The 22728-nt window shown below is 40.9% G+C and overlaps 2 protein-coding genes across 2 annotated transcripts; both read left to right on the forward strand.

The window, feature by feature from the left end:
• Positions 1–3774: 3774 nt before the first annotated feature.
• Positions 3775–12065, forward strand: LOC141908398 (procollagen galactosyltransferase 1-A-like). Its single transcript, XM_074798439.1, has 13 exons — positions 3775–4118; positions 4669–4781; positions 4873–4988; positions 5201–5265; positions 5388–5668; positions 6483–6602; positions 7092–7180; positions 7256–7362; positions 7751–7825; positions 7913–7970; positions 9693–9820; positions 11096–11302; positions 11777–12065. Exons 1-13 carry the CDS (start codon positions 3892–3894, stop codon positions 12063–12065), a joined length of 1875 nt encoding a protein of 624 aa, XP_074654540.1. The 5' UTR covers positions 3775–3891.
• A 1827-nt stretch (positions 12066–13892) lies between these two features.
• On the forward strand, positions 13893–15081 carry LOC141908950 (glutaredoxin-like). Its single transcript, XM_074799256.1, has 2 exons — positions 13893–14202; positions 14296–15081. The coding sequence occupies exons 1-2, from the start codon at positions 13978–13980 to the stop codon at positions 14422–14424; spliced, it is 354 nt and encodes a 117-aa protein (XP_074655357.1). The 5' UTR covers positions 13893–13977; the 3' UTR covers positions 14425–15081.
• The last annotated feature ends 7647 nt before the right edge of the window (positions 15082–22728 follow it).

The following is a 22728-nucleotide window of genomic DNA, read 5'->3' on the forward strand; positions in this document are numbered from 1 at the left end:
ATAAAAGACAGTACATTTCCGAATACACCAAAAACAGAAAAACTAAAACAAGTGTAAATCATGATTCGTAAAAACAGATTAATATGAAACGGTTTAAAGTCGGAATGGGTCGCAAATTTACAGCGAGGATGCGGTTTAAACCCTCCTTCCGTAGTGGTCGTCACAGCATACGATTGATTAAAAGCGTCCGTTACTGTTACATCGAATGAAACTGTGGCATTTTCCATTTCGTCACAAACAACTGTAGTTCGTACACAAACACACAACTTGCCATAAGAAGATGATCCAACATTTGAAAAATCGCTCTTCAATTACATTAATCTGCGTGCAGTAGATGCAATACCGTTACTGCGTGACTTTCAACCGAGTTGCATAATAAATTCACTCTGAAATTTGCACAAACCACGGGGCCGGGTTACACCGGTATATCGTGATAAACGGTGCTACAGATCACTTGGATTACTGCAACATTGAGTAATATATATGAATATATACAGTTTATACAGTTCTGTTATTAAAAAGTATTTTAGACATCTAATATCTCCTAAATTTTCTCATGCGAGTGTTTTACAAGAATCGACGCAAGTAAATATACCTTGGCCTTGATTCTAAAACCACGAAATGGGAATATCATTATTTCTGAAATGTGTTTTTTTTTATAAAAGCCGTATTGAGGTTAACCGTAACTTGTGTTGCTGAAATGGCACAAGAAATAGTTATTAGTATGAATATCATTATTTCTGAAATGTGATTCCTTTTTAGATTAACCAATATCGAATGTATCTATGCTTTATAGATAATCGTGTACTGTCAAAATGAAATACATATCTTATCTAGCTATGAAAATCTACCCGTCAAAATGGGCGGATCTTGGAAAATTGGAAAGCTGGAGTCCAGAAGACAATAATAAGGCTTTTCAAGGATAAAGCAGTCATGTTAAAGACGAGTCAAATATGATGTTTTGACATTTGGCATTTTATGTTGAATTCAAACATCAATTTGATGTTTAGTTGATAGTTTGAAGGGTCACTTGGTAAATAATGATGTAAATATACTTTAATTTTAACCACTATACTTTTATGCCATGCCATAGACTATCAATTTAATGAAACATCGAATTTATACCCATCAACGTTTCATATTTTACCCGTCAGAACTGAAAGATCGAAATCGATAACAGCCGCTTTCTCAATCGTATCAAAGCTAATATCGTTACCATGGATGAAAGTCAAAACATCATATTTACCAAGTGACCCTTCAAACTATCAACTAAACATCAAATTGATGTTTGAATTCAACATAAAATGCCAAATGTCAAAACATCATATTTGACGTAAGTATAGTGAGATGATAGAATCTGACCTGGAATCGAGGGTTCGAATCCAGTTTATTCTCATAGAACAATCATAGGGTTGCTATAAACAACCAGAGAGGCCACACCCATTTTTCACCGTGTAACGACGGCCCATTCCCTGCAGCCATCTTTATTCTCAGTTTTGAAGGGTGACAGTATAGAACATAGTTTTCATTCTAAACGTCTTGAAGCGCAATGAATGAAGATTATTTAGTCGATGCTTTTATCATTATTTTCATCAATTTCTGAAATCCGAATTAATCACCAAAACTGGCGAACGTTGGTCGTCACCGCGATTCCGAGACATTTTCCATATCGTAAAATATAAAAGTATCTTTTCTTGTCCCACTTTCCACAAAAAAAATATCTATTTATATTGGAAGCAGCTTCACCAGCAGTGCCAGAGTACCAGTTATATCTGCGTGCAGCAAATTCTCAAACGTTGTGCGTGACTTGTAAGGGAAAGCGCGCGCGGTACCCGGCCGCAAATCCGCGGTGATGAAATTGAATCGTTGTGCGAACGCGGCGCTTCACCGTGTGACTCTTTGTTATCGACATGAAACATATCGTGATTTGAACGATTTCGACTTTAATTTACTACATTAGAAAGGGGGGTTATTTTCAGTAATTGAATCAAACACTATAGTCCCAAGAAGTGGAAATAATGATCAACTTGAAAAAGGTACTAATAAGTAGAAGAAACATGGAAATCCTAGGGTTGGCCTGGTTATGAATCGAGGAAATCCTAGCGTTGGCCTGGTTATGAATCGTGGAAATCCTAGGGTTGGCCTGGTTATGAATCGAGGAAATCCTAGGGTTGGCCTGGTTGTGAAACGCAGAAATCCTAGGGTTGGCCTGGTTGTGAATCGAGGAAATCCTAGGTTTGGCCTGGTTGTGAATCGAGGCAATCCTAGGATTGGCCTGGTTGTGAATCGAGGAAATCCTAGGGTTGGCCTGGTTGTGAATCGAGGAAATCCTAGGGTTGGCCTGGTTGTGAATCATGGAAATCCTAGGGTTGGCCTGGTTGTGAATCGTAGAAATCCTAGGGTTGGCCTGGTTGTGAATCGAGGAAATCCTAGGGTTGGCCTGATGTGAATCGAGGAAATCCTAGGGTTGGCCTGGTTGTGAATCGAGGAAATCCTAGGATTGGCCTGGTTGTGAATCGAGGAAATCCTAGGGTTGGCCTGGTTGTGAATCGTGGAAATCCTAGGGTTGGCCTGGTTGTGAATCGTAGAAATCCTAGGGTTGGCCTGGTTGTGAATCGCGGAAATCCTAGGGTTGGCCTGATGTGAATCGAGGAAATCCTAGGGTTGGCCTGGTTGTGAATCGAGGAAATCCTAGGGTTGGCCTGGTTGTGAATCGTGGAAATCCTAGGGTTGGCCTGATGTGAATCGAGGAAATCCTAGGGTTGGCCCTATGAATGGATCTCTTTTCATACATGGTTAAATCGGAAACGCATTTGTTTGAAATCGCTTCGCACACAGCGGTATCGGTCGATTGCGTCATAAACCGGTTTGCCATGAGTGGACAAATATGACAGATCGAAAAGTCGATCAACTGACCGCGGAAATTTCCTTAATCGGCCATGTTGGAAAAGTCGCCGTTTCATGTAGCAAACCTCTCGCAAAGTGATTTAGTCGGTTTACGCAAAACCGTTAAGGTTTACGCCTGAACAAAGTCCGAGCCGGTTTATAAACCGGTATGAACAAATACGATTTTCCTGTAAACCGAAACGGTTTGTGCAATCAGGACTAAGACCCCAAAATATCAATAATAATGTTTAGAAATAAATAAGTAAAATACAAAACGGTCAAAGTCTCTGAAACTTTCAGAAAAGATAAACTTAAACAAGAGCTACAGCCCACAGTTGTTGCCCGGTGCAAGGACTCCTTGGGAGTCTAATTGACGCCCAAAGACCCCAAAATATCAATAATAATGTTTAGAAATAAATAAGTAAAATACAAAAAGTCTCTGAAACTTTCAGAGAAGATAGAACTATTCGACAGTTACAGCCAAGTATATAGTTGTTATTACGTGTATTACGGTGGGCGGTTTACCGGCCTATTCCGCCGGTAATGAAATTGAATCGTTGCGCGACGCGGCTTTGGGAGTATTTTTTGACATTTAGAGGATGCACGCCACGTAGTCTAGTACCTAACCGTTGTTTCCCAAGCCGTTTGTAGGGAACCCGTAACAACGACTGGTATTCAGACTACCCGTCGCGCACCCGCTTCGGGGGGAAATCACCTCCACAACTGTACAGCCTGTAATCGGGAATTTCCCGATGTTCACGGTGAGAATTCAGATTCTCAGAACTTTCTGATTTTAAGAACTTTGTACGTAAACGAATAATTGTTCGAACAGGGTATCAATCCTGGGAAATTCTATTATCCACAGGGCCAGACTCAAACCACTAGGACTTCTCGGAAAACCCGGAAGACTAAAGTAAATTTGAATTTGAAAAGTTGGTAAACTTTTCGGGATTCGAACCCAATATTTTCACACGTCGTAAAACTTGATGATGTGTAGCAGCAAAAATGACGGAAATAAAGTTGATTTTCTCGGTTTTTACTGCATTTTTCATATTTTCAATCGTCGAATGCGACGATAAACTAACTGATAAGGATAAACTGAATAATGAAAGAGATAAGCTTTTACCAACGGTTTTGATAGCGATTCTAATCCGAAATAAGGAACACAGTTTACCCTACTTTTTAGCCGGGATTGAAAATCAGAAATATTCTAAAGATAGAATTTCATTGTGGTAAGTTTTTCCCCTTTAGAGGTACCCCCTCCTTGATGATTGTAATGTTAGTATACCCCTAACTGTTATCCTTATCCTCCCTCTTTAACTCCCTCTAATCCTCCCTTTAGCGCCATGTCGGCACAACCAGGCAAGAGGCCCTGCTGCAGATACGTGGGGCTGTCCTATGTTCCTGGCTGGGGCGGGACTTGAGCTTGACAATAGTCATATAGAGAAGATGCATCTGAAATTAGGCTATGATATTGGAAAACTAATTGAATTGATTATCCACTACTGTGTAATCCTACTTCAATCATCCGCCATTTTTATTACTGAATTTACCCCATGATGCAAAGCGCATCCCTCGTCTATTTAGTGGGGTGCGTGTTGGATCGTGTGGGTCATGGGTAAATTTATTTTTCGATCTTGGATACGTACGACTAATGCGAGTGGATTATTAATTAGTTTTCCAATCAAAGCCCATTCAAATGCCTAGAGAGGTCATTACATGTGTATTGAACGGAGTGTAGTTTTGATTAACTGTATAGTTCGATATTTGATATATTTTCAGGATTCATTCCGATAATAATATCGATAATTCAACAGGTCTCATCAGTGAATGGTTAAAAAAAGTGAAACACGTTTATCATTCTATACATTATCAATTAGATAACAATCAAACAGGTACTGCGGCAAGTGAGGGTCGATACATCGCTTACTGCGGCAAGTGACAGCGCCCTGTTTTATTGATTAGATTATTGATTGATTGTTGTAGGGTTTGATGATGAATACACGTCCTGCCATTGGTCGGATAAACGTTTTGATCATGTGATGAATTTGAGACAGTTAGCAATTGACCACGCGCGTCAAATCTGGGCTGATTATCTGTTTGTAAGTACCTCTCTCCTCCCCTCCCAATCCCCTCCCACTCCCCTCTCCGTCTCCTCCCTTCTACCCTCTCCTCCCTGCTCTCCCTCCCCTCCTCTTTCTCCACCCCCTCCTCCCTGCTCTCCCTCCTCCCCTCACTCTCTCCACCCGTCCCCTCCCTGCCCTTGTCCCCCATCCACATTCGTTTGTTTAAGATGTGATGTATGATATTTCAGATGATTGATGCTGACAATATTTTAGCGAATCGAAAAACTCTGAAAATTTTGGTCGATCAAAAAAAGTAAGTAGAATAAAACAAACAGAGAGAGAGCAAGGATGTGTGGATCGAGGAACAGTTCCAAACAAACTGTTATATTTGATTGATTTGATTGATTGATTGATTGATTTGATTGTTTTTTATAGGGGTATCGTAGCACCGATGTTAAACTGCACGAATTCAAAGTTTTATTCTAATTTCTGGGGCGCGATGAATAAAGACGGCTATTACGAGCGAAGCGCCGATTATATACCGATACTCAACAGAGAGAAACTCGGTTGTTACGCGGTTGCTATGGTTCATTCGACGGTGCTCGTTGATTTACGTAATCGCGACTCGAGGATGTTATCGTATAATTCACCTCCTCCTAATTACAACAGTCCGAAAGATGATATCATTGTATTCGCTCATTCTGCTAAATATGCCGGTAATAAATCTCATTACCTTCACTATCATATTTATTAAGTGTCTCTTACAAACAACCCAGCATCCTGCTGGGGCTGCAGTTGCTGGCTAGAGTTTAATCTGTGGATAGTTGACATCGTGACAATTGAAAGTTCATTGTTACTATGGTATTTATTCACCAGGGGCCAGTTGCACAGTCGTGACTTAAGTCAAAAAGTAGTCTTAAATCTTAAGACTGGTCTTAAGTTGTTAGATTGGCTATAGAACTAAGTTGGTCTTAGACTGGTCTTAAGTCTTAGCCATGACTGTGCAACCGGCTCCAGGACCCAGTTCCACAGTGCCGAGTTAAGATTTAACTCAATGAGTTCACTCATTGAAAATGAACAAACTTTAACTCAAGAGTTAACTCTAACTCACAACTGTGAAACTGGGTCCAGTTTTCTTTAACCAACTTTTGAGCAACTGCAGCCCCTGGACGCTAGGTGGTAATCCTGTTGGGAACAATACAGACAAAAATCAGAAAATAGAAGCACATAAAAGAAAATCTAAGTTACAGAATTATTGGTTTAAAATGAAGTGACTGAATTATTGTCTGCGTGTATATTGTGTTTTGGCTATTTGTACTGTTAGCTTAGTTTGGACAAACAGAACTGGAACTTTGAACTGTGTCACATTGATTATAGAGACCAGAAACTAATAAAAACTTCACACGTGGGTGAAAACCTTCAATATGAACCAACTCTATCAAATTAACACACGTCGCCTCAAGTACAACTGTTGAACCAGGTCCAGATTTAAATCTAATTTAATTGAAATCATTTTCTCTGTTATTTCAGGAGTTGAAATGTATATATTGAATACAGAGTTTTTTGGTTATATAACGAAACCTACCGATCCTAGTTACGATTTACTGGAGGAAAGAGCTCAGTTCGTTCACTTACGAACACAGGCTATGGGTAAGATTCATAGAGGAGTCTGGTGTTAACCGGGTTTAGAATAAATACGCTACAAGGTGTAATTTATAGGTTAACTAGTTTATTTGACCCACAAGCTTTCGCTATTAAGGCTAAAAAAAAATTGATACCTTGTTTCTCCGCTCTGCTGAGCTTAAATGTTGACCCGGCCGGCCGCCTATCTACCCTATACATTACTTTTTTAAAAATCGTGATCAATTTTACCATAACAGACCCGGCCGCTATAGAAATGAACTGTTTACAAATTTTATCATATTTTACAAAAATGACCCGGCCGCTGCGGAGAAACAAGGTATCATTTTTGTTTAGCCTAATGTATAGTATCTTCATGTGATGTATCATTCACCTGATGAAGTTTCTATACATGAGTAGTGAAAGCTTGTGCGTCTAATAAAGTAGTTACCGGTACACCTATATGATACTACCTGCCTCGTTTTATTTAGGCTAACTACAACTTTACTTATATTGTAGACGTAGTGAATGGATCCAGTCGACCTTTACCGGCTTCTAAATATATCACGCTTCCAAAAGTGAAGAAATCACGTCTTGGATTCGATCAGGTGATTTATAACTACCGCATCTTACGACGACATCCAATATTCACGGTGTCGTTTATATTTTATGGTCTGTTTCAGATTTATGTGATTAATTTGAGACGTAGAAATGATCGCTATGAACGTATGATTAATGTACTCGATGCTATGGGTATAGAAGCTAAATTTATGGACGCCGTTGACGGCCAGTAAGTATTGAATATCCACAGCTCAGAACCCTGTTCTACAGCCCGGAACCCAGTGCCACGGCCCAGGACCCTGTGCCACAGCCCGGAACCCAGTGCCACGGCCCAGGACCCTGTTCCACAGCCCAGAACCCATGAATCCAGAACCCAGTGCCACAACCGCGGACCCTGTTCTTCAGCCCAGGAATCCACCACCCCAGGATCCACCTCTCCGGGATCCACCACCCCAGGATCCACCTCTCGGGGATCCACCACCCCAGGATCCACCTCTCGGGGATCCACCACCCCAGGATCCACCTCTCGGGGATCCACCACCCCAGGATCCACCTCTCCGGAATCCACCACCCCAGGACATGGATGTATTTATAACTTAAATGAACTTTTTTCACAGATTGTTAAACGTGACCTACATGAAACAAATGGGAATTAAACAGTTGCCCGGTTACGCAGATCCATATTGGAAAAGGTTTGTTAAAAATGATGAAAATCACAAATCAAGGAATACCGCGTTAATTATCAAAAACTTAGAATCATTTTGAATCTTTATTTACAGAGATTTAACACGCGGTGAAATTGGTTGTTTTCTCAGTCATTACTTTGTATGGCTTGATGTAAGTACATTGTATGATAAAATAACAGTTTAGATTTCAGGGTTTGACGAATGGTGAAAGCTTTATCTGTTTTGGGGCAGGTCAATTATCAATTTAGGCAGTTTCACTCGGTCTCTACCGATTCTGAAATTCTCTTCTGGCGCGTTTGTTTCAACCAGAATATGCTCCACCTATTCCATAATAGTATACTCTGTAAACCTGATAGAAGCGGCCGGTAGAGAGTTTGTAATCTGTAAACCTGATAGAAGCGACCGGTATAGAGTTTGTAATCTGTAAACCTGATAGAAGCGGCCGGTAGAGAGTTTGTAATCTGTAAACCCGATAGAAGCGGCCGGTAGAGAGTTTGTAATCTGTAAACCTGATAGAAGCGGCCGGTAGAGAGTTTGTAATCTGTAAACCTGGTAGAAGCGGCCGGTAGAGAGTTTGTAATCTGTAAACCTGATAGAAGCGGCCGGTAGAGAGTTTGTAATCTGTAAACCTGGTAGAAGCGGCCGGTAGAGAGTTTATAATCCAGAATTGATATTCCTTAACCACAATACATTCAATCAAAACCTGTTTAATAGTACCCTTAACACCACTGAATTCTGCTGCTGCTGCTGCTGCTGCTGCTGCTGCTGCTGCTGCTGCTGCTGCTGCTGCTGCTGCTGCTGCTGCTGCTGCTGCTGCTGCTGCTGCTGCTGCTGCTGCTGCTGCTGCTGCTGCTGCTGCTGCTGCTGCTGCTGCTGCTGCTGCTGCTGCTGCTGCTGCTGCTGCTGCTGCTGCTGCTGCTGCTGCTGCTGCTGCTGCTGCTGCTGCTGCTGCTGCTGCTGCTGCTGCTGCTGCTGCTGCTGCTGCTGCTGCTGCTGCTGCTGCTGCTGCTGCTGCTGGTTGCTCAACTATTTGATAAATAAAACATTGCTGAAATATTTCAGGTGATTAAGAACAATTATAAACGAGTGTTAGTGTTTGAAGATGATATTCGTTTTCAAACGTTTTTTCATCTACGTTTGTTAATGTTGGTTCTCGATGCAAATCGGCACGTTCCGAACTGGGAACTCGTGTGAGTCGAACTCCCAATATACCTATATATAATACAGGTTTTAAACAACACACCCCGTAGGAACAAACACTGTAGTAATTGTAAATACATCGTATTGATGATACACTGTAAAGCATGAATTACTTATTCATTAGTTTCGTTAGTTATATATTAGTCATTGTCAACTACAAGTCATCGTGTATAACTACTCAAAATCGCTGATATTATGAATTTTAAGCCCCCAGGGTCTCAGTATCACTGTCAAGGCTTTAAGATCATTTTGGATTTAAGATCATTTTGGTTCTATAGCTAATCTAAGAATTTAAGATCAGTCAGTTTTTCAGTGTTCTACTGAGCTCATGGATCTGGCTGTATGGTCAATACTGGTCTTATAATCAGTAAGAATTCAAGGGTCCTTTGCTTAGAAGTTTGTTAAAGTTAACTACTGAATAAAATGACAATATCATTTATTCACCGGTTAACTCTTAAACAACTTTAAAGTACTGTGATCCTGGAATTATTGTTCTGGAAGTTGACAATGAGTTTTACGTATAATATCTCCTCAGTTTCACCACACGTAGAATTTCACTTGTAGTTCATATTATGTATTTTAGTGTGTAGTGAATTAATGATTTCAGGCTGATTGATAGGAGTTTAGTAACGGTTTGTTTATATAGAATTGTAATATGTTTGTTTACTTACAGGTTCTAGAGAACAACTACAGTAAAGTATTAGTATTTGAAGATGATATAAGATTTCAGTTATATTTCGAACACCGTCTTCAGTATTTATTTAAAGATCTTCAAAATCATTCTCCAGATTGGGATTTAGTGTATGTAGCGATGTGTGTTGTGTAAATACGTGCAAAGGGCTGATCTTGGAGGGAGAGAGATGAGAGATTTATATAGTAGAACTGGTTTGACGAGGGAGAGTGAACCTCTGCTGGTATAAGACAGGAAGGGAACAGTGTAAATGTAATTCTACTCTCTCTCCTCTCACGAGCTCAACCCTTGTTTATTGTATGTTTTCTGTGTGAGTGTCTGTTGTCTGTAGGGATTTGATTCTTTGATTATTTTTCCATTTCCCTCTAATCAATACTCATTATTGTTCCGTACTTGTTATTGTCCCTAAACCAAAGCTTGTTTTGTCCTGGCTAGCAGTAAATATGAAAACTTGTTGCTGCTGCGGGCTGGTAGCTGCTGCTGCTGGTAGCTGCTATTGCTGGTAGCTGCTATTGCTAGCTGGTAGCTGATGCTGTAGCTGCTACTGTTGCTATATTGCTGGTGGTACCTGATGCTGCTGCTGTTGCTACATTTGCTACAACGTTGCTGCTATATTTTTGTTGTTGTGAATTTTTCATGTTTTTTCACTTTGATTAATTATCATTCATTTTATGCTGCTTGTATTAATGTAATCAACATTATGTAGCTTTATCGCCTGCTATTGACTTGAACTTTCTCTCTAATCCACTGTGTGTAAGTAACAAGTGGCTCACGTTTGCGGCATGTTCTAGCTCAAAACCTAGCCCGAGGCCTAGCTGCCTTTGATCACCTCTTCGACCAGTTCTATAGACAGTGATTTGAATACAAAAATGATTGTGTCTATTTCAGTGAGAGGATTCAAAATGTAGCTGTAAAAACTGTCTATAAAACTGGCTCTTAGAGACTGTTATGAATCGAGTGTTAGTCTGATTTTAAATGTAATTAACCCCAGTGAAGTTCATTACTTGTTCCTTATTCCGTTACTTATTCAGAATTCATCTCCCAATAAGGAACAAGTAACATGTTACTTGTTCCTTGTTCCTTATTCAGATTTTCGACTTGACCGGTTCAATTTTCGTTACTTATTGAGAATTCATCGCCCAATAAGTAACAAGGTACTTGTTCCTTATTGGGAGTTGAATTCTGAATAAGTAACGGAATAAGGAATAAGGAACAAGTAATGAACTTCAATTAATTCAATTTATAAAACTATTTATCGAAGTCTAAAGCAGTGTGGCAAAATCTTAAGATGATTTTTAACCAAAAATTTAGTTCTGACGAGACCTTGTAAAAGTTGTCGATTCTCCAACTTGATAATGATGAGGTTGGTTATTTTTGATTTGTAGATATTTAGGTCGTAAGATTCTGTATGTGGACCCGGAGGAAGAGTGGGTCGAAGGTTCAGAGATGTTACTCAGACCGTTTTACACGTACTGGACGATCAGTTATATGTTGACCGGAGGTGGAGCTAGGAAACTTGTCAATCAAAAACCACTCGGTAAACTCCTCCCAGTCGACGAATATCTACCAATCATGTTTAACAAACATCCCATGTAAGTTTGATTATTGAAATACATGTGATTTAAACACAAGTCCCAGTCATGCACCGTCTCAAAGGCTTGAAGACCAGATGAAGGCCATCTGCATTCTGCAGCCAATCTAACAACTTTACATATTTATCGGAGGCTAGTTGCTCAAATGTTGGTGGAAGTTAACCTGTTGATAGTTTATAGCCGCATGGTTTCTATCATCTTTTATCCAGCGGTAAACTTAAACCAACTATGAGCAAATGCAGCCCCTGGACCTCTCAATAACCAGGCCCCTGGACCTGGACAATCAGTTGCTCAGTCATGGTTTAGATTTTGAGATCGGTCTCAAGTTCTCATCTTAGTTCTATAGATAACCAATATAGCAAGTTAAGACCAGTCTTAGGGTTAAAGACCACTTTTAGACTAACCTCGCGCCTTTGCAACTGGAGTCAAAACTCTGCTAGATGAGTAATGTCAGTTTGTTTTTTAAATGAATAGGGCTGAATGGAGGAATCAGTTCAGTCCACGTGACCTTGTGACGTTATCGGCCCAACCTTTATTGATACAACCGACTCATTACCGCGGAGATCACAACTATGTGTCTGATACTGATAATTCTGAGGTCGATGAATCATTGATTAAACAAACAGAACAGGAAGATAGAAGACAACAACAGCAGCAGCAGCAGCAGCAGCAGCAGCAGCAGCAGCAGCAGCAGCAGCAGCAGCAGCAGCACCGAGAACAACTCGCTCAAACAGCTTCAACTCAAAAATATGATGAATTATGATGTTTAAAATCAGTCAATCATTGATTAGAATAGTATCACATCTTGGCATTTTAGCACGAATTTGATCGAGGATTTCAGATTTTGTCATTATATCATGATCATAGCCCCCTCTCCTCCCCCCTACCAAATTGTTAGCAGGTGTTATATGTTCTTGTTCAACAGGCAGTAGTGGATCCGGGGTCAAAGGGAGGGCAATCCACTCTCTCAGCTTCGCCTCGATACCGTTTTTGCCTCCACTACAAAATTTTCATATTTTTTCAGTTGTTCAAGCTTGATATTGATTTCTCATAAAAATTTTCAGCCTGGATATTTTGTGGACGGAATGTTGAAGGGCCTTACGGGGAGTCCAGACGCCCATCGATCCGCCACTGACAGGTGCCCACCTCCCCTCTATTTCTAATAGTCTATATGTGGCTTCGAAATCTCATTTCACATTTGTAGTTATTTTTTAATCATGCATTTAATCAATAATAAGTGATTCGTTTAAATCGTTGTAATGATATCAATAAATGATCATTATTTAACCTTAAGTAAAATATTAATATTCATATTGATTGACTTGATATGTAGAACTATGTAGTGTTAGATATTACAGTAAACTGCATTTTTAAACCACTATCTACCACTATCACCGCCATTACAGCAGTAGTTCAATTCACTCGTTTCGAATAATGTCTCATTTTTGATAGCTCTCTGATTTATATATTGTAGGTATGATTTTGTAGATACAGTTTTAGAAATAATTTGGTGCTCAAATAAAAATCCGTTTATACATTTTAATAAAAGAAAACCAGCTGTTGCTTTATTGTAATGATTTTTCACGCCGGATGTCGATTTCTATCATTCAGTGAATTTAGAACGAACCAGCAGGGACAGGTCAAAGAGCTGGGACAGGTCAAGGAGCTGGGACAGGTCAAGGAGCTGGGACAGGTCAAGGAGCTGGGACAGGTCAAGGAGCTGGGACAGGTCAAAGAGCTGGGACAGGTCAAGGAGCTGGGATAGGTCAAGGAGCTGGGATAGCGGCAGGTCAAGGAGCTGGGACAGTGGCAGGTCAAGGAGCTGGGACAGTGGCACATCAAGGAGCTGGGACAGCGGCACATCAAGGAGCTGGGACAGTGGCACATCAAGGAGCTGGGACAGTGGCACATCAAGGAGCTGGGACAGGTCAAGGAGCTGGGACAGTGGCACATCAAGGAGCTGGGACAGGTCAAGGAGCTGGGACAGTGGCAGGTCAAGGAGCTGGGACAGTGGCACATCAAGGAGCTGGGACAGCGGCACATCAAGGAGCTGGGACAGTGGCACATCAAGGAGCTGGGACAGTGGCACATCAAGGAGCTGGGACAGGTCAAGGAGCTGGGACAGTGGCACATCAAGGAGCTGGGACAGGTCAAGGAGCTGGGACAGTGGCACATCAAGGAGCTGGGACAGTGGCACATCAAGGAGCTGGGACAGTGGCATCCCCTGTGACTGGGGCCAAATAGATATTGTCTAAGTGCGCCATTTCTCTTCCTGGTAAGGCGATTACCGTATGATATAAGCGGGGCAGGGAGGGGGGGTGAGCCCTGGCGCAGGAGTCAATGAAAATTTCAGTCATTTTTAGTGCATATAATAATGAATTGGGTGTCGCTGTTGACTGTGTTGAAAGCAACGATGGATCGATCTATTGCTGTCAGTGTCCAGGTTTGTTTCAGTAAAGAAGTTGTTTAAACCTTTGCGCCAAATAGCATTTCGGTGTTAGTGCATTATAATTGCTGAACCGGTTCCGTGAGTAAACATTTCCGCGATTTATTCACATACCAGTATACTGTAAAAACCAGTACTACTTAACATAGCAACGGCCCGGTGGGCAATCAAACTATAGTGGATATTGTATAAGGATCTACGCGTTGTCAAAGGGTAAAATACATTAAACATGGCTGGTGGAGGAGCTATTGCGTTTGTGGACGCCAAAATCAAACAGAGACCTGTAATGTTATTTTCTAAAACTCATTCGCCGGATTGTAAAGAAATTAAATCAATCTTGAAACAATATTCGATGAGTCCTCATGTGTGTGAAATCACTGAGATCGATGCTAGACAGGATTGTACACAAATTGACAACTATTTCCAGACTATTTGTCTTACAGATCGAAGGGAGGTAAGAGATGACTGAGTGTCGAGCTGCATAGTGTCACCCGACGATACATGGAAGGAGGCTTAGAATTAATCTTCATATATTTTCGTATTTCAGGTACCGCAGTTGTTTGTAAGAAGTCGTTATATAGGGGGCGCACGTGAAATAGTACGCTTGCACGCTTCCGGTGAACTGGAGAATGTATTTCAAGAAGCTGAAGTCGAATATAAGTTAATTAAATCATGATCGGATTTAATCACAATTGTTGTAGTTATTGTAGGTGCCATAGCTATCTAACAGTATAGGAACCGGTCCTCGACTAGCCTCCATCTGCACTGCATCCTCTTCAAATATTCTGCTGCCTGGATCCGGACCCTCAGAGTCTTCCTGGCAACTTCAGATAATTGAAAACATTTCTTAATAATGAATATGGAAACTCAGCTTTTTACGATATGATCGCCATCTATTGGAATTTTGCTGAACTATCAGATGTACGAAATTGACATATCCGGAAGACTTACAATGAACCACAATTCGCATGCACCATCTATAGGGCAATTTGTTAATTAAAGGAGTCGCGGTCGAAAGTCCAACATTCACCTATACGATATTAAGGATGAGCATTGATATATGAAATGAAATATAAAATACCGACATGTCCTCTAGCTCAAAATACATTTCATGTTATAATATTCAATATGTAACATCTGGTTGCATGAACTCAATTCATGCGATTTTTGCGGATATTATTAATAATTTCCAGACAAATCGTCTCCGAAGAGAGGAACCGATAAAAACATTTCAAAATGTATGAATGATCCACATAGAAAAATCAAATATCAGTTGATTAAATTTCTCAACGTTTTTTTTTCCCCCAAAATTATCAGAACGACGTTTTCGATTCGGGAGAATCTACGGGAGACACACAAGCACCACCAGACGCCACAAGGATAGGCAGAACCCCTTTCTGAACGAGTCCACACCTACTTTTATATAGGTCGTTCATCCTGGTCAAACCTGGGTTTTCTGGGCTGATCCCCAATATATCACCAGGAAAACATCTAAATCCCTATTTACATATATCTGCAAAGATGGCTACAAGATCTATAGTTACCTAGAAAACGTAGTCCAATTGTTTGCTTCTCTTGCTTTGGTTCCCCCACCCCTATTGGATTGTTCATTTAACCTCACGACGGGACCACTCACCTCGAAAATTCAAACTGTAAAACTAGTTTATTCCGACAATGTTAACTCGAATGAACCACAAAAAGTTTGAAAAAAAGGATTTGTTTCGTGCAGGGCACTCCGTACACAATTTACTGGTGAAACTGTTAATGCATGTTCAGTGATATACGGATCTATGGTTCCTGAAGCTGATCTTATACATGAAATATCTCAACCAAAATATAACAGAACGAAAATTGTGTCAAGGCAATCAAAAATATATACCTCAGTAATATTGATATTAAACTTTATGAGTTTGTTATCAGCATTTTTCAACAGGTGAATTTCCATTCGATCAATGATGCTCAGTAAAACTAATAACAAACCGTTCATTCTATATAAGTAGAGTCAGTTTCTGAGTAAATCAAGCAGAAACTCCGATATGACAGGTAAGCGTCACCATTTTTCCTTTATCTATCTCTAAAGTGTTCGTTAATTTCTATACAGAATAAGTAAATCTAAACTAGCTTCGTATCAGAGAAACTATCGGAATTTTCTCTTCCGTAAAGATTTGGCTAATTTCAAAGAGTGATTCGGTTTTTTTTGTCTACAGAAACCATGGCAGGTTTAACATATCTTATTTTGCTGACTGGCTGTTGTCTTATTCGACTAAGTTACGCTAAAGGTAGGTGTCGTTAAGCTGTAGATGAAATGGGGAAGACAAACTTTTAAAAAGCTGGTGGTTGATAACCCAACAAATTTTTCAGTAATTTTGCCGTTTTTTTTTTTTTGATGCGGTAACTTACTTATTTCTTCAAAAAGTTGCATTCTGCGTGAGTTGTTGGGACATCAGGTCAAACGACCCTTTGAATCGCGAGAAAATTATGATCACGGGCTAACTGCATGCGGATTCGAAGTTGAAGTAGTGTTTAGAATGCAAATCCATTATATAGAAATTGATGCATCAAGTATAAGAATTAGAATTAAAGATACATGATGTTTCAGAAGAGATCAATACATGTGTCTTTTTGATCTATTCTGCACGTCTGAGAGCACCGGCTCACATACCGTACTGGAAGTGTTCTTTTTGTATTGAAGTTGAAAGTTTGAACCGTTAACAGTTGACTATCTTTAAACTATAGAATGTAAGGATACGATGGAAGGTGCAGCTTACATGGGCGTTAAAACCACTACCGCAAACGGGTTCCAGTGCGCGGAATGGTCTTTACATGCCGACAAATTAACTAATGGTGGTAATTTCCCTGATGGAAGCGCTGCCTCTGCGAACAACTACTGCCGTAATCCTGGGAAAGTGGTTGACAGCACCGCTCTGTATCCGAGAAACTTCCTCGACCCGATGCGCTTTGGTCCGTGGTGTTACGTGACTAACTCGACCGTGATCTGGGATTACTGCGACGTACCGATGTGCAATGCGCCTCCTGTTGATCCAGGTACATTTTATTTAGATTAGTTTATTTATTATTTGGCGATCGATTTTCACTCCGACTGCTCCGGAATTGTCACTGCGACTGTTCCGGAATTGTCGCTCCGACTGCTCCGGAATTGTCACTCCGACTGCTCCGGAATTGTCAATTGCAGGAATTTAGAATAGGGGGATTGGCAAAACTTCCCAGCTGGTACATGAGCCTTTTAGGGGGTTAGGTGTGCAGTCTATTGTGAATATTGTGCTCTATGAAGGTTTAGGTTTAGAGATTGTTTTCTGTTGTTATAGGTGTGAACTGTTTTGAGACGGGTGGTACGTGGAAGAGGGCCCTGTTCTTTTACAACGGGTCACAAAACATCGATTATATGGGCAGAAAATGCGCCACGTGGACTCGACTCGAGGGTATTCTGTACGTCAATAAAACATCATTTCAATATTCATCACATTGATTTAGAATGAAAATCGAATTTTGGTTTCAAAACTTCAAAATCTTCTTTCTATATTTTTCATTGATAATCTCTCAACAGTTTGATGGAAAATCATTATTTGTCATCATCATTTTCAAAAACCTACGAAAACTTTTTCGTTTTATTACCTTGCATTAACAAAAAAAGTGTCATTTGATTTTGATCGTTCATTCGTATAGGCCTACATCTATGCTTACAGATATTCGATATCGAAGTTAGCTTCACTAAGAGATCACTGCGGTATGCTTACATCCGTCAAGACCAGACCTTATTGTTACTATTTCGATACAACTTACGGTATATTTAGGAGAAGCCTCACCTGTGGTATCACTAGCTGCCGTAAGCATTCTTTTCTATCCTTTATAAAGTTTTCCGATTTCAAAGTTTGAGTTTTAATTCAGTTGAATCTCGATGTGATTATCTTATATCTGATTCTGCTTACTTCACTTTTAGTTACCGTTTATTGTAGCTTTAAAAAATCATCATGAAATTTAACTCGTCATAAGATGCTTCTACAACTGTTCTTATAGTTAAAACTTGATCGTTTTAGGTGTTTACACTCCACCACCCACTACAACTCTGGCACCCACAACTCTGGCACCACCAACTCCGCCACCCACACCGGCACCTACAACACCGGCACCCACAACTCCACCACCCACTCCGCCACCCACACCGGCACCTACAACACCGGCAGCCACAACTCCACCACCCACACCGGCACCTACAACACCGACAGCCACAACTCCACCACCCACTCCGGCACCTACAACTCTGGCACCCACAAATCCGCCACCCACTCCGGCACCCACGACACCACCGCCTACACATGGTTCTACGAAAGGTTGGTATTTATTTATGAATCTCATGAAACAGAATCGCAATGTCCATGAAATAGATGTAATATCTTTGATGAGCCTAACACTTGTGTGAGCCATGGTTTATAATTCCTCGGTTTAATGTCGTTATAACAGAATGTAAGGATACGATGAAAGGTACAGCTTACATGGGCGTTAAAACCACTACCACAAACGGGTTCCAGTGCGCGGAGTGGTCCATCCATTACGATAAATTAGTGAATGGTGGTAATTTCTCAGATGGAAATGTCGCGTACGCCAAAAACTACTGTCGGAACCCTGGACAAGTGGTTGACGATAGCGTGCAATATACCAGCAGTTCAACGAATCCAATGCCGCTTGGTCCCTGGTGTTACGTGGTAGATAGCTTGTCCGTCATATGGGAATATTGTGATGTACCAATGTGCCCTGCTGGTCCTGGTAAATTTCTAATTCCTTTTTATTTAACTTTTCCCAAAACTGTGTCTGCGATAGAAAGGTTCTTTTTGTTATATCGTTATCACTTTTCGTTTGTTTTCAGGAACACTTAAACCGTGTGGACCTGAGACACCGGCTACCCCTCCACCCACAACCCACCCAACCCCACCCCCTCCAACAACACCGTCCCCTCCACCCACAACGCATCCAACTCCACCTCCTCCAACAACACCGTCCCCTCCACCCACAACCCACCCAACCCCACCCCCTCCTACAACACCGTCCCCTCCACCCACAACCCACCCAACCCCACCCCCTCCAACAACACCGTCCCCTGCACCCACAACCCATCCAACCCCACCTCCTCCAACAACACCGAGTAAGTCTAACGTTCAGTCCGTGCTTCGAATAGACTAGATTTATTTACTTTTGAAAATATATTTCTGTGATATTGTTTATTTTACATGAAACGTTTAAATGATTGTATTCTAGTATCACCATGCAACCCAAACCCGTGTCTCAACGGTGGAACATGTGTCGTGTCTGGAACTGGCGCAGTTTGTAATTGTGATAGTTATCACTCCGGAAATAACTGTGAACGTGAGTAGATATTCAAATCAAAACACCAAATATGGCTCCTATGCATAATCTTATCATTTCGACCAATCAACGAAGAGAATGGCCAAGGATGTCGCCATATTGGATTGAATACTCATGATTTAACTCAAGGGTAAAATACAAATGATATTCATCAGTAACCATTAATGAAACACTCTGAGTCTATGCTGTAATGCTAGTATGAAATCCCACATTAAGAGTAAAACGAGTCTGAGAAAGTTTCCTTGAGTTAAGAGTTATTTCGACTGCTAATATGCAACCATCTTCAGGAAAACAGGACCATATAAATATTGAGTCGTTGAAATGTAAATCATTAGTTCAAGGAAATATCTCCGCGACTCTTTTCTTTCTTACCGTTCGATTTTATCTGATTATAGAGTCAAACTTTACCGAAAACTCGGGTCCAGGATGATCAAACCGGTTTTATCTTTCTTCTCTTTTTACCAGTCACGTGTTCGGACGTTTGGACTTATCGGAATAATAGTTACATATATATGAATGATAATGCTAAATACGATAAGAGCGTATTCGACGCGGCCACTTGTCGAGGTTTGTGTCTGAACGAGAAATCGTTCGAATGCAACTCGTACGAGCATTGTTTGGTGCCCAACGGAAACAAACAACACGGAACGATCTGCCACCTATCGGTGAACCGCTGGGCGACTACTGCTGCCTCCTATCTCGTAGAGAATAAAAGATACCCCGGTTGGAAGGTATCGTACGTCTGTACGTATCATGAACGGCAGAAATCGTGCACGAAAGGTAAAACACGCGAGACCAGCAGCAAGTTCTATGAAATAATCTCTATCGTGAAGTTTGTGAAGGTTTTCACCTAAACAGACTCTCGCTGTTCTCATTTCAGCTGAATGCGACCCAAATCCGTGTAAGAATGGTGGAACTTGCGTACCGAACTCTGGGTGCTCCTGTCCACCGGGATTCTCAGGGGCTTTATGCGAAATCGGTAAGGAACTGGCCACGATTATATTGTTTCTCAGAAAATCAAGAATCTTATTCATCTCTTCATATATATTACAGTTGATGACCAATGCTACAGCGGATGTTCCATATTTGGAGATCCTCACTATTCCACATTCGACGGTTTATCCTTCGATTTTATGGGTTCGTGCAAGTATCAATTAGCGAAATTCGGCGGATACTCGGACGGCTCATGCGCGTTCAGTGTCAATGGCAAAAACAAGAAATGGGGTGGTTGGTCGTACATCAGTGAACTGGAATTAGTCCTAACCTCTGAACCATCAGTTACCATACAACTTACATCGAAAGGAATTTTGGTAATTACGACTAAAACCTCACAATTGAAGCGGCCATGATCCAAGATGGCCGCCACCTTCCAAGATGGCCACCGCCAATCGCTTGTGATCCAAGATGGCCGCAACCTTCGTGTGTGATCCAAGATGGCCGCTGTCGAGATTTTCTCAATATTGTATGAGTTGTTTATTTAGAAATGTAATTTTGTTGCAGGTGAATGGAGTGAAAATGTCAGCTGATCTGTTATCTCAAACCTATCCTGATTTCCAGGCCGGTGTCGCCTCACCAGCTATGACGTATTTAAGATATGCAAAATGTAGTATAGAATTACAGTTTAGAATTTGGCGCGGAACAATACGATTGGGTGGGGCTGGTTTAGATATCAATCATTACAAAGGTAATACAACGCGTCATATTGGCCGTCTATTAAAATAAATTCTCAATTGACGGCCATAATGACATGTGTGAATAATTAGTAAGACGTCCGTCAATGGTCAAATAGAGCATCTCAACCTACACTTGTATCTGTGATTTAGGTAAACTAACGGGATTATGCGGTAATTGTGACGGATCTGCCGATAATGATTGGAACTCCTGCCGTGGAACACCGACTGATGCCAATACGATGAACGGTTATCTCGGCGGTGACGTCACATCAACCGTCGGCGCTGACTGTTTTATAGTCGATTCCACGTGAGTTTATTTTACCCGCAGTTCCACAGTTCCACAGTTCCTCAGTCTCTCTAACAGTATTTCCGAAGATAAGAACACAATTACATTAAATATCTCGTCATCATCGCGTTATATTTCTATATTTGTTATATTTCAGTTGTCCAAATGCTTTTGCGACCGGAAGGAAGAGAAGGTATTTAATACTTCCAGTAAATGTATCTAATACTGGATTTATACCAGGCAGTTTGAATTCGTTCTGATGAACTTATTTCAAAACACGCTGAACTATTTCTGTTGAGATCTGTATTTTAGGGCAGTAAAACTCATGGCAACTCCAGCCGCTGCCACCAATCAGAACGACATCTCCAAATACACTAGCGACCTCTATTGTGGACTGTTGAAGAACACATCGGGTCCGTTCGGCGAATGTATCAAAATGATCGGTCTCGAGGCTCAGTTTAATTCGTGTCTCTCAGACGCCTATTACAACAGCGGGTCACGTGAGTGGGTATGCCGCTCGCTTCACGACGCCGAATCAGATTGCGTCACGGCGGGAATATCCGTTCAAACATGGCGTTCTGTCGATTTCTGTCGTAAGTAATAAATAATCAGCCGTGGTCTACCATGCCGTCAGTCATATCGGGTGCCGACATCAGTCGGCTTAACGACGCAACCCGACGCCACGCGCTCGACATCAGTCAGCTAACAAGTTAGCGTCGGTCATGATGTCGCATTCCGAGATAATCTATGTCTAAAAAGTTCGTTTGATCATGGCTTAGCCCGTGGTTTGATGTGTGTTTTCTAAATAACACATAATCAAGCATAATTCAGAAATATTTTACTGTTTTTAATCGTTATTTTCATTTGTTGCGTCTCTATTTCAAACATCAGCTGTAAAGTGCCCTGCTAACAGTTCGTACGTGGATAAAATGCCCGCATGTCAACCTACATGTAAAAACCCACAAACGCAATGTAAAGGGCTTACTATTGATGGCTGTAAATGTGACGATGGATTTGTTTCAACTGGTTTGAATTGTATCGCAAAATCAGACTGCGGTAAATATCAATTTACGATTTTAGAGAAGAACTTCACTCAGGACCCAGTTCCACAGTTCCACAGTTCCACAGTTTACTTCGATTAAGATGTGAGAATACAATGAATGAACTCATATTCTAGAGTCCAAGTCAACCGACAAACTGTGAAACTGGATCCAGACCAATTATACGGATCTTTAAAAAGATCTCTACGATTGATATTAAGTCTCTGTCATTGTTGTTGTTTTTGTAGCTGTTATAAGTAATATCAACTGTCTAAACGGCGGGGAACCGTTTGTAAAAGACGCCGTTGCTTCGTGTCGTTGTTCAGAGTTTTTCGAAGGCGTTACATGCGAAACGGGTAATAACTGTTTCTATAACCTGTAGAAAAAGATATTGTCCGGTATTTCAGTATAGTTGTTTTCGTAAACCACGAATATCATGTCAGATTTTAAGTATAGATGTTTCCGATATTTTTCTAATTCTCTATAGATTCATTTGTTTTTATCGATATATTCTACACAGAAATTGCGCCCTGTTCGACGAACCCGTGCACGCGTGGAGATTGTCAGAATCTTTCCGGCGGACGATACAACTGTATTTGTCC

This window comes from Tubulanus polymorphus, chromosome 7 (assembly GCF_964204645.1).
Source record: "Tubulanus polymorphus chromosome 7, tnTubPoly1.2, whole genome shotgun sequence".
Classification (NCBI taxonomy): domain Eukaryota; kingdom Metazoa; phylum Nemertea; class Palaeonemertea; order Tubulaniformes; family Tubulanidae; genus Tubulanus; species Tubulanus polymorphus.